Source organism: Myiozetetes cayanensis, unplaced genomic scaffold (genome assembly GCF_022539395.1).
Source record: "Myiozetetes cayanensis isolate MyiCay16 unplaced genomic scaffold, myiCay2020 scf1, whole genome shotgun sequence".
Lineage (NCBI taxonomy): Eukaryota > Metazoa > Chordata > Aves > Passeriformes > Tyrannidae > Myiozetetes > Myiozetetes cayanensis.
The window spans coordinates 6,687,921-6,701,593 of NW_026086604.1; the positions used below are offsets into that span (position 1 = coordinate 6,687,921).

The window sequence follows — 13,673 nt, forward strand, 5'->3', positions numbered from 1 at the left end:
TTGCATGTAAATCCAACTGATTTAAATAGAAGGAACAGGGTTACATACATTAAGATAATGGCCAGTCAAAGGGCATGAATAATAATGCTTGCACACAAGTTGCTGAATAGATGCAGCCACTAAATCCTTGGAAAGCAAATGGAATTTAATTTCATAATTTTAATTTGATTTGGTGGACAGATTTACATTAAATTATATAAATTGTTTTAATGTCATTAATTGCTATATAATGTAGATTTCATTCTATTTCATATGTATCTATACAGAAATATACATGTGTAAATATAATCATTTGTATCACATACATACAAACACACATATTCACATATAAACATTTTACTTGCATGTACATGTGTGAGCACCTACATACACTCTAGTGTTCCTCAAGAATTGTTCTTCTCTTTCACAGAATATTGAAAAAAAAAAAAGCCACAGACATTTCCTTCTTATACACAGACAAAAATATCTGCAGACTCTCAATTTTGCACAGAGAAGACAAAAAAAGAAGGCTTGAAAAGGAATGGGCCTTTAATTATTTTAGTTCCTTTCAACAGTTCAATTTGTTTCAAAAGCAGAAGGCCCCACTGTGGCCACTGAGTCCTAAACAGTAGGTTGGCATTATCCTTTCCATGTAATTGTAGGGTGAGGACAGAGCTGAGTTAGCTGTTCCTTTGCTATTCCTGGTGAGCAGGTCTTACCCTGTTGCTGGAGTTCATTTACCACACAGATGTAAAAGTTGTGAAAGTTCATTTCATTAAACATTTCTTTTAATCTACTGAGAAATCAGTGACTGGTAAAGATGGCCAAAGTTTCCTTCCTCCCCCTCTCACAGCAAGACAGCTTGACCATGACACTCAGCACCACACCAGAAGCTGAGGCCTGGGGTCTCAACTTGGTACTCAATCAACTTGGAAATCAACTTGGAAACCCTGGTGTTTACATACTTGTTCAGTTGAACCCAAGAACCAAAAACACACCACAGACAAGGCTGGTTGCATCCTTCCTTGAGAAAACAGGTAGGGAATAGCAATGACTAAATTAGATTTCCCAATAATATTATTCCAACTAATTCATGACAACACAGGGTAACTTGCCACAATCCAGGGCTCTACATTGATGCTAGAAGTCTTTGATTTTGCAAGCTAAATCCTTCCCGAGGAAGTGTAAACCTCAAGCACGAGTTATCTCCCAGAGGACAAGCTGAAAAAAAATAATGTGCTACCACCATTGCCAAGGCTGATGCCTTAGTGCTGGTCCCTGTTGTCATCAACCCTTGTTGAAGAAAACTTCTGATGGAGTGATGAACTGACCTACTCTGCTCCATATAAGCTCCCAAACAGCCCTCTTGAACTAGAGGCAACAAAGCAGGGCTGGGTCCCACGGGTCCTTTACAACCACTTCAGCATCATTCTGTTCCTGTTATATTTGGGAGCAACTCTCCCAAGAGAAGTGTTGAAAGTTTCCAGCTAAGTAGAAATGAAGGTTAATTCGGTGTTGCACATTTCTATGTAAAAGCCACAAACTTAGCTGATGTCACAGAGTAGCAAAGTCATCACCAGCACTCTGTTCAGAGGGAGTCTGAACTAGTCAGGGGGCAATGACCCTGCAATCACAACTTGACTTGTGCAGCAGACCCACTGCACTGAATATTTTTTTTCCCCTTAAGCACTGACTATTCAATCATTTAAAGGAACACAGTGATTTTAGTCATGTGGAAATCAGTATTTTTCATATTCTCAATGATTTCTCTATATTAAAATATTTAATACGAGCTGTTGTATGACCTGTGTCAGAAAATTTCACCCTCTCCATCTAGGGTACCAGTTTGTGGCATTTATTTAGAAAGATATGTAAAAATAGAAATCAGCTCTGTAAGTGATGGAGAAGTAATCATTACAACCTTTCCAGAGATTGTCTGCCTGCAGTACTACCCCCCAGCCCCGCATGCCCCCCCAGCTCTTTCTTTTTCAGACTAAATTTTACAGGTTTTGTTGGTTTTTTTCTGAAAACATGAAGAAGAAAAGATTTCTTTTATCAATATGACTCAAACTTTGTTTTCCCATAACAGCAACGTTGCCATCCTGTGCTGTGTGCAGTACAAGTAACTGAGGTCCTACTGCTGGAACAAGACATCTCTCCAGGTTCAGACACAAAGCTTCAAATTACCAGCTGTGGTTCTTTCAAAGGAGAGCTTTTTCTGGATTCCACTTTAAGGCAAAAAGTCTGGGTGCATCAGTGGTTTTGGAAGACATTTCTCCAGACTGACTCTCTTCCCATAGCTTCCCTGACTCACTGAGTGACCTCGGGCAAGTCTCATCATCACATTTCTCTGTTTCCCACATATCAAAACAAATCTACAAGAGCAAAATAAATTTCTTGGATTTCCACCTCTGACACTTGAATTTGGTCTCCTATTTCCACTTCACAAGATAAACTTCCTACTTCTACATAAAAAGATACTTATTTTACCCCTTTATGTGGGATAGGTCAAGTCAGTAACATACATTTTAGATATGTATGAGACACAATGGGCACTTTGCAGCCCATGTTAGGCACAGAAGAGTGACCACGTATGATGGAAACATCCTTGGTCATGCATTCACACCTGAACTGCTTATTCATTGCTCCAAATCTAACAGAGGTGACCCTTGAAAAATCTCACATGGAGTTGTTCTTTGGGTTGGGTTGGAGTATGGAGTGGGTTTTTTTTCATGCTCAGTCCTGTATGAAACATTCATAACCTCAGATCAGATTTATATGCTGAGACTTACACTGTTTTTCTTTTCCCTTCCTCTGCCCAGTTGACTCCAGATGCAGAGAGATGCAGAAACACTAATGCTTATTTTAATAACAGAGTGAAACTCTTTAAGCCAGAGACATGCATGGCACCACTGTGGATCCTGCCAGCCAGCAGTGAGCTACAAAAGAGATTTTGGCTGTTATTTGCTTCCTTCTTCCCTTCTCCTGGCCATGGATCCAGCAATGCCCATAGATCCCCACTTTCCATTGCTGATCTAAACTTGACTTGTCTAGAAACTGCTCTCATGAGGCACAGAGCTACAACCTGGCACTGTGTACTGGAAATGCACAGTGCACCTGATGGGCTGGAAGACATTTCTGCTTTATATATAGGTTAAGCTCTGACCTTCCAAACCACATTTTGGCAAATGCTTTGATTGGATAATTACAGCCCTCTGAATCCATCCAGCCCTGTAACTTTTACTGCAAAATTATAGATGTCCCATACAGAGAGCCTCTCTCTTCCAGATGTTCTTGTTTGGGTAGGCAAGGTTTAAGACTGGATTTGCAAAAGGACTCACGCTGGCCTTACGCTGTTCCCACTCCATTTATAAGATCAGAAGACTGGAAAAGATTTCCTGGGGACACAGAGTTCAGCCTCCCACTTTCACAGGCAATGAAATTATAAACCCCTTAAAATAAAGTCAACAAAAGTTCCATCACTGACTTCAGTGGAAAAAAAGAGGCATCCGTTCTGAGTTTGCTGGAAAATTTAACATTTTATATAAGGAAACAGATACAGGAATACAATAAAAGAACCAGTTAAATTTAAAAGAAAACTCATGAAGTTGAGAAGGTTAATATGAGCTTAAGAAGGCACATAAATCAGACCTCTGGGTTCAGTATGCCTGATTTATGTTTGAAAGACAAGTTCTGATCTTAGTTCTGAGATTTGTAAGCCATATTCAATAGCCCTGACTCAAGCCCAAAACATGCTTACAGACTGCACTCAGTGTTTTATATTCCAGGTATTCAGAGTTTTTTCCCAACAAAGACTGCTAACCTGTCTATATACCAGTAGTCTCCAAAACCAGCAAATCATCAACTCAGAGTGGACCTGCAGAAAATATATCCTTCCTAAAATATAACTGCTTCTCATTTTTGTCCATCTACTGAGATTTGTATAATTCAAAATTAGTAATTTTCTTTAAACTGCTGCATAATAACTGTAATCACACCTCAGACAAACAGGTCCCAAAACTAACAGCTGTGTCATTTATGGTCTTCAGCAGTGAGCAATCTTGCTATATTACTGTTAAATACAAGCTTTCTGCCTCCTTTAGGGTTGCCAGTTACAATAAGTGACATAGTAGTGGGATATTAAAACTGTACTATATATTTATCCATGTTTAAAGCAAGCTGTTTTAAAAAGGCTAAAATACTCATATTTACAAACAGAATAAAAATCAAAGTTAACACCAAAGATAGAGCAATTCCACACCAGAGGTCCAGTTTGCTGTGGGGGTGCATGGTAGATCAGTTCCCAGAGATGGATTAAAAAAAAGCTGTCTTTGTTTCACAGCAAAGAACTCTCTGAAAAATACTCAGCCTTGTGGGAAAACAGGAAGATAAATGATACAATTAATTACCAAAGTCAGCTACATCAGCGTTTGTCCTATCAGCATCTCATCTCTGTTGAGAATGGAAATACCCCACATGCTGATACAGCCCGATGGGAAATTTATTCCCATGTTGGAATACCCCATAGCCACTGCTCAGTCCTGCCTCAAGGGAATGGGTATAAATCATTAGGGGATCACAGGAGGCAGAAACAGGAAAGGCCTAACAGATCATTACATCCACATGCCTCAGTGGTTTCTTAATTAATTACTTGATTTGCATGGAATGGGAACAGAGCCCAGAGGATCTGTATACAATCCAGAGTCCCATGCAGAGACCACCATTTATGTGCCACTGTCTTCTAGCAGTTGCCAAATCTAAGATAGTCACATCCTACTTAGAACTGAAGACAGAAATGTTCAGTAAATTTTGGATAATTACTGTATACAATTCATAAATCTCATAACAAAGTCAAATGTCATACATTGGGGTCACTGCTCCCACATACACAGGAGTATTTTCAGGCTCTCCAGTCTGCTTTAAGCACAAGTACTCCTTCTAAAAATCCAAGTAACATGTTTCATAGATTGTTTTGCTTCTTTCAGACTTAATTGTCGACATAAAAACCTCCACAGCTCAAACCCCTGTGCATGAACTGTTCGAATAACAGCATCTACATATTGTAAAATAACAATATGTAATATATAATTTAGAAAAAACCCACCTTTCTTATCTCTCCTAGCCTACAACTGGCTACAGAAAGTTCCATTTCAAACCTAATTCTGAGACCTGGCTGTTTCCTCTTTTACATAACATTCCTCCATGTTCACGCAGCTCAGTGGGGTTGTTATTTAAAGACCAGCATAAGTAAACCAAGACTGCAGGATGACATATGAGCATCTTCAGCACGGACAGTCTTAAAATAACAGCTGTCCTCCCACCATTAAAGGTCACAGATCATACCTGAAACTCACCACAGATAGTTCCATACTCAGTCTCATCACGGCACATTTTCTTCAGGGGAAAAAAATGCTCCAAATGTAATAAGTTGGACTTTCCTCGTCTGTCCAGACTATCTATTTTTCAGTTATTTCTTAGACCACAGAAACTATGCGGAAATCACAACAGCCCAGCAGGAGTACGCTCTGTTCCATGCAGTGGATGCATGGAAGTAAATTAAAGTATTAATTCAGTTAAAAATGAAAACCACACATTCAGTTAAACACACTACAGCCTGGTGATGAAGATGACTTGGAGAGTTTAACCTTGTAGCAGAAAGGCTTTTGCAAGAATACAAATTGGTAAAACTTGTCGAAGCAACGACAAATCAACAAGAATTCAGGTGAAAGCGTACAGTTCACCTCTCTCCTGCTAGAGAGGAGTGACCTGCAGGAACTACAGAGCACTTAATTCCTGGTTTTCACAGGCTAATGGGGTATCTAATGAGTGTTAGAAACACACAGCAATGCTGCTCGTAATGGGAGTAACCTGGGAAAAGCCCACTGGAGCCTCAGGCTCTTGAGAGGAATCACAGAGATGGATCACAGTAACAGGCTGCTGGGTGAACAGTCTGATACAAGGCAAAGAACAGGAAGAACCTCCAGCCTCCCCCCTGTGCTGTGTCTCTCCTGAGGTTATAGCCTCACACAGAGAAGAGACTTTTTTTGCAACTCCCTGGTGGCTGCAGGCTGCTCTATGACAAGGCATGAAAAGAAGTTGCTCTCGAAAATTATTTTTGTCATTGCAGATTTGAAAGTCTGGAGATTTTATGATGATTAGTTCTGGTGAACTTCTTTAAAAGCCCAGACCAGGGAACAGAAGGAAAGCAAAGACCTCCCCCACCAGCAGAGCCTTCCAAAGGTAATTGAGAGTGGCCTCAGAATTACATTAACCAGCTCCCTCTGCACTCATGGGTTTGTATGTCCAGCTTGTTCCCTGACCTGATCCTCCTCCACTGAGGACAAATCTTCCTTGCTGCAGTTTTCCCCCCAGTCTGAAGGGCCTGAAGGCTGGACTTGTCAGTAAAGACTGAGGTGAAGAAGGCACCTTGTCCTTTTCCATATCCTCTTGTCATCAGGTCTCCTGCCCCATTCATCAGCAAACCCATATTTTCCCTACTCTACCTTTTGCTACTACCCAGGTACTTGTAGAAAAGCTTCTTGTTGAGATTTCTTCTGTTGTTTTATGGTCCTAGAACACCTCTACCCTCTCTATTGAGAAGAACAATGAGTACAACAGGCAAAGCATCTACTTCCCACAAGACTGAAAATAAGTCTACTCATCTGGGTTCCTTCACAACATGTTGGGGCTGCAAACACCACAGATTTTGAATGGAGCAGCATCCTGACTGCAAATGGGAGGAAGCAAAGTGCTGGGCAGTGTCCTGAGCATTGCAAAGTGGCTGACTAGGAAAGGAGGCAGTCAAGTGCATTAACTGTCCAGTGAAATGTAGGCCTTGATGGTGCTCCAGTTAACTCAGCTTCTAGACTGGACATAACATTAACTTCACTATTCCACAGAGCCTTCTGGCAAAGCATGCAAATCTAAGTATCTTTCTGATCTTTGGATGGAAAAAAGTATATTTTTATATGTATATGTGCTTACATGCACACACACAGATATATACTCATAGAAATGCCCTTTAAATAGTGACATTTCCTCACACTCACCATCTGGTTACCACAGAGGAGTCACAGTAATTATTTTTTTACCCTCATGTACCAGCATTACCACAACGTACAAAATTCACTCACTTTTCTATTATGCCCAACTCCAAAACAATTAGTTTCCTATAGCATATATTAATATAACATATATAATCACCAAGAGTTTGGAAATAATGTTTTTGACAATTTTCCAAAACCTCTGACAACACGGCACAATCTGACTTAGGTAGCCAGGCTGGTGCTTCTACTATCGAAATGAGGCAGAATGAAAGAAGGACAGATGATGCCCAGTTGCATTTTGAATGTGTTGCTGCACCCACTGGTGTCAGAGGCAAAATCTACTGGATACTGGTGCTAATTTGACTTCCAGGCCAGTTGAGCTCTTGTAATTCAGTGACTTGTCCTGACCCCTGTCAGTCCTCAGGACCACAGCTCTAATCCAGAATCCTGCATCCTTATGGGAAGGTTCTGCCTGCTTGGGTTGCTCAACCAGACCTTTGCAAACCAGAGACATCCCTACTTGCTCTGCATTTGGAAAGATGAGCTGGGAGTGGGTGTGACAGATCAGGGCCGTTACTAAGGGTAAAGTGACTCACTTCCTGGGCCTAAGTTTTGGGCAGCCTTTAGAGTAGAAAGTAAATGATAGAAAGACCTAATTTCCTAATTTCCTTAAGTGCTGCTTAGGTCACTGTTTTCCTAGACTTAAGGAAGCAAGAAAAAACATAAAAGAAACATGACAAAATTACTACTAAACTTCACTCCAGGAGCAAGAAAGTCTTAGTGACATGGTTTTCCACATTGCCATGGGAAGAACAGTTTGCAAAGGAGCTGAATTGCCCAACCTACGTACTACCCCACCAGCTCTTCAAAGCATTTCATGCAAAAATAATTTCTGCTTACCCATGAAGGTATGAATTTTCCTTCTATTACATTAGAAAGATAATTTAAAAAGCACAAATTCTACTAATAAATACAAAGAGTGTGAACTTGATCATGACTGGTGGCCATGGATATGATGATAAAGTAGAGGTTAATAAATTCTGAACTCAATATTGCAATATCAACCATCCCCTGTAAACCCAGTTGCATATGGTTTAAGGAGAGACAGATACAAACAGATTAAATATTTGTTCAGATCAAACAGAAAATCAAGGGCAGAGATGGACAAGAGTTCTCAATTTCAGTTTAACTAGAGGGCTAAACTGAGTTTTCCAATGACCAGTCAACCTGTTTCCATTCCATTACACACAGCATTTAGCAGTTATGCTGTGTATTTCTGGAAAGGACACATCAGGGAAACCTGCAGCTGTCGACAATTTGCATATATTTTTAGGGGACAATAGACACAAAGCCCTGGAAGACAGCAGTTAAGTTTCATTTATTAAGAGGCTCCACCCACTTTTAAAATAACACATGTAAGTACCATAAGATTCATCATATCCATTGAAAGTGATGTGGCATCCACACTCATAAATAAATGTCTTCATCAATCCTGCCAAATAGTTTGCTTCAGTGACCTCATGTGGCACCAAGTGTGGGATATTAGGTCAGCATTGCAGATATGACAATTGTTCCATTTAAATGATACGTAATTAATAAAAATAAATAATCACCTAAATGAGTAACCTCATGGGGAACACAAATATTTCATAGTAGTGTGATCTTTTAGCAATGTGCACAAAATAGAGGATGTTTCCTTTTTTTTTTTTCCTTAATACATAAATGCACTTACCACTTTCTGGCCTGAGAGGTAAACTAACAGGTGGGCAGAGGTCAGGCATGGTGCTCTTCAAGTCAGCTAAAAGCAGAAAAAAATAACACATTTGAAAACCATTATATTTGAAGGTTTAGAATGAATCAATATCTCAATATTTCCATCATTACTTCTGGGATCTGGATGTTGGATCTTCTCACTACAAATACCAAGAGTAAGGATGTGAGGCTGCTTTGCTGTCTAATCCTTTTGAGCTCATACATGAAACCACACTTCCCTAAATTTCCGTCTTTATAAACAGTCCTGCAAACACTTTCTGGGGCACAGTTTTGAACAACTCATTTCAGTAGCTCTGTGTTTTTTCGATGCACCTCTCTGCATTTGGGCTTCTGCATCACAAGAGACATGAGCTTTTCTCTGCTTCCAGCAAACTGGAATTTCTCAAAATAAGAATTAGAAACAAGGAAGTTTCCAGCACAACACTTTCCAAATTTAAATTCAAGCAAAAATTTATTTCTGTACACAAAACTTCTCATTTGCTAATATTTCTAAAAAATAATTTGCAATCACAAAAAAAGCACATCAACTTAAAATATCACTTTATGAAATGTGGAGGCACGACTACCTTCCTACAAGACTGTGGACTAAAGCAAAAAACCCTGTTTCACGCTAATGTCCCCACTGCCTACGGTAAATCACTCCTTCAGATTTCACTCATTTTCCTTTTTAGCCTCAGAGCCTTTTCGTTCTTTTTCCTCATTCCCAGACCTTAGCACAGCAGCACAACTGATACAAATTTTTGTCTCTAAATATCTCCATTTGCATAAACATCTGTGCCTCGCTGTGTGTCATGGTGGAAACACATCTGAAGCTTCCTCACTACATGAGGAAATGCCACTGTCTCTCCTGACACTCCCCACTCTGCATACACCCCAGGCTCCCCTTCGTCATCCCTCTGTCCATCAAGTGAGAAACATCCTTTATTTTTAGTTGGTTCTTTGCCAAGAAGAAGAAAAGGAATTCTAAGAACTAGAAGTGTATCCACCCCTCTGCTGTCTGCTCTTCACCTTTCTACCACTCTTCACTCTTACTCCTGCTTCCCTCTCAACTCCCCCTGCCACCAGGATCCTGCTTTACCAGGGCTGTTGTTCCCCTTCTCTCACTGCTAGATCCTCAGCCCATCCCTCCCTAGCTTCTCTAGTGCTTCCCAACTCCATGGTGTCTCTTACCTTTTAACAAGGACTGCCCCACTAGAGGAGGACATGGATGTTCCAGTGGGCATAGAGCCAGTACAGGACTTGAAAAGCTCAGGACTGAGTTCATATTTCAAACACTTAAAGAGTGTGAATGAAGGTTTTCTCTATCAACACTGTAAAATTCAGCATATTGTCACAATATCTGATCTATCTCTACACAGCTTTAACTGGATTATCTTTCTATCACATGCCCAGGACAATATATATCCAGACTTTGTGCCTCTCCTGTAAAAGCAGGAAAAAGTACTCCTTATTCAGTTTTTTTCCCTGATTCTGTCAACATCACCAGACCTGTCCCCATGGGGCCTGTCTGCTCTGGAGTTCAACAAGACTGTGCCTGTGTGACTAACTAACAGGCTGTCCTCTCATAAAGGGGGACACAGGCAGGCAGGCAATTGTTTTCCTTATTGTTTCAGTTATGTGAAATCAAAGCTGAACAAAGTAGAACTAGATTTACCCAAAAGAAGTGTAACAAATGAGAAATCCATTTAGTTTTCAATGAAGCAATGGAACTTTTGTTTTGCTACGGAAAATAAAATCCACTTTGACAAAGAGTGGTTTTGATTCCTCCTGAAGAAATAACCCAACAACTCATAACTGCTCCTCTGCTTAAACATGTGATGGCTTCTTACTTCTTGAAAAATACAATCCTACCTTGGAATCTGGTCTTGGCCTTTTCTTTACCAAAACAGCCAAAAGTGCATCTTAAATTCTGTAGCAAAACCAAATATTTTGAGGTTATGCATCCACACAGATGGTAAAACCATTAGCCCAGCAGTGAGTGAGAAACAAAGAAAGATTTACTGACCAGGACTGTGCAGTGGGGCAAAATATATTTGAATTTCAACATTGGCCAGAAGTCTCCCATACAACTTAAGAAATTAAATTATACTTCTTTGAGGTATTACTATTCCTTTTCTATTAAAATGGAGATTAAACTGCACTTTTCTTTCCCTTCAAAGTGCTTGTCTGCCTTGTCTATTTGTAGTCCTTGCAAATGGGTCTTACAGCTGGGAAGCTGGAATTTGTATACAATAAAGATAAATAATAAACTTCAATGTGCAGGAACGAGTTAGAAAGGTCATATGTCCTACATCACTTACCAGGCTTCTGATACCAGCCAAATGGGTGTATTCTGACTTCAGCATCTGGAGAATTACAGTTTGAAATGTGCCAAGCACTTCTTGTTTCCTCAGCACATGTCTGGATTCCAAGGCTGTTCAGAGTCACGCACACGATCTTTCCACCTGCCAAGGAAATAAATGGTTATAGAAATTATGAGGAAAATTTTCCTCTTCTAGATAGTTGAGAGGAAAGAGAGCACAGCATGGTTCCACTGAGTGTTAAATGAAGTTCAACTGACTTAGAAATCAAAGGCAGGAAATACCAAAATTGGCCAAGTAGCTGAAACTAGTGTTGAAAAATCCCAATGAATTCCGTGTGAAGGAAGGTGGGTACCAACATTATTAATCATTATAATCCAAGATCACAGAGCATTTCCACTGAGCAAAGATCAGGAATCTTTGAGTAAGTAACCTTTTCAGGTTAATGCAATCCTTGAAATTAAAAATCTGCATGTATGTTGAAACATGGCCACTACTTACATCAAGATAAAAATTCTGTCTTTCAAAGACCTAGAGTAAATATTTTTGTTCCTGAAAAAAAATTGAGGGTTTGAAACACAGCTAGCAGATTCACTGAACATTTTAGCTCATGTTGAAATCACTACTGAAAGTTCTCTTGACTATACAAGTGCCACAACTGGACATCTCAAATGTCACAGATATTTAATATCAGATAAACTAAAGAGGTGTGAGTTTTTTTATTTTGTATGTTTGGTGCTTTAAAATTCTTCATTTATTTTAGAACTATTTAAAGAAACTTAAAGCCACATTAAGTTAAGACTTCAAATTTCATATAGTCATATGGAGGTATGAAAACTGTCAACTAATTTTTATTTGCACATGAATTGTCATCTAAAATACATCAGATTAATTTTCCAAGCTATTCATTTTTTGACCAACTGGAAATTTTGTCTGCTCAACAAAAACATGGAATTAAAATATATATATTTCTGAACCATTTCAAATTCCCAAAGCCAGCACATCCTAAATGACCTCAGAGAGAGTTGATTAGCACATAACTCTTCCAAAAACAAAGTTAGGCATTTTAGCGGCCTAAATCTGAATCTGGAATAAAGTACTAAATTCTATTTCATTTACTTTAACCTGGGTGGCATCCAATTCTAAATACCAGCTAAAGTTTTACAGCACTTCCTTTACAGTCAGTGGAGAGAAAGAAAAGTACCTCCAGAACAGGATTCAGTCAACTAAGACTCTTAATGACCCTATAGTTGTGTCTATACATCTCTCTGCTGACTAGAGAGGAAGCACTGAGTGACAACACCCTTTAATTTAGCTATCCCAGTGGAATAAAACACTTTTGTTTGACTTTTTAATGGCTTTCAAGTCAAACACACTTCAAAAGATCTGATTTCTGCAGACTAACAGAACTCCTACTTGAGACGTCTTAAGTAGCTAAAATCCTAAGGAGGAACCGATAGGCAAGCTCTATCCACAACCAATCTTCCTCAAGCAGAAGACTAAAATTTGGGAGCAGAGAAGTTCAGACATCCAAGAAAGCCGAAAGGCTCAGCTGTCCCAAAGTATCCACAGACATTATGGGTTTACATGCATTTAATTTCATTAATAGTTAGGCTTCTGAGTCCTTTAGGCTTTAAAAAAAGAAACTGCAAAAAAGGGAAAAAAGGTCACAAAATGATGTCAAGCAATATTTTAGAAGAGAGGGTGATAAACGAGTAGTAACTGGAGTTTTATCAGTTTGGATTTCTTGCTGTTGGAATTGCAGCCTCTTAAGGACTCACAGAGTTTTCTCAACAGTTTCTGAGATGTGGAGTGTGGCACTGGGTTGAACTCTTAGAAATGGTTATGGTTACTTGAAGAGGTGCTGAAGAGAGATGCATGAGATCTGCAAGGACTTTCAAAGTGCTCTTCAGAGCAAAAGAATGGTAAAATTCAGATAATGAAGAAAGACTGAAGTTATCCTAAAAAATAAAAATAGAGAAAAAATACCTGACAGCTGGGAGTTATTAAAAAAGCCAAATCCTGTGCAACAGGGGTCAGCATCACACCAACGCTCACACTCAAAAAACCTGGGGAAGGAAGAACATTGCTCTCAGTCACTAATAATCTGTGTCTGTGATGGAGAAGAGAGGATATTGCACAGGGGAGAGACACCAAGAACCTGCAGAGAGCTTTCACAAAAAGGTTGAAGAACCAGTCTCGTTCTTATTGCATACACACTTCCATGCATTTTCCATATGTAGATGAAATTATGTTTGGTCATTATACACCTATCAGGCTACATTTAATAATTTAGATTATTATTTTGATATCTGCCCTAAAAATATCAGCCTAAATTAATTCAGTATATTATTGATAAGAGATTTAACTGGCTAACTAGCAATGTAATAGCAGCAGAAATAACAATTTTCACATATATAATTAGTAACTATATACATTATTATTTATATTATTTATAACTCAATTATACATTTCCTTTAAATCGCGTGTTATTTTTTTCTTCATTAAATACTCTTAAATGATGCTTTTGGATAAATACATCTAATCCCCCTCATCTGTATAATGGGGTCTATGG

At 39.1% G+C, this 13,673-nt stretch overlaps 1 protein-coding gene across 1 annotated transcript in view; it reads right to left on the bottom strand.

The window, feature by feature from the left end:
- TG (thyroglobulin) overlaps window positions 1-13,673 on the bottom strand; it is a 145,237-nt gene that overhangs the window by 79,939 nt on the left and 51,625 nt on the right. The window contains 3 exon segments of the mRNA XM_050321686.1: window positions 8,758-8,823; window positions 11,099-11,242; window positions 13,088-13,167. Coding sequence (XP_050177643.1) covers window positions 8,758-8,823; window positions 11,099-11,242; window positions 13,088-13,167 — 290 coding nt within the window.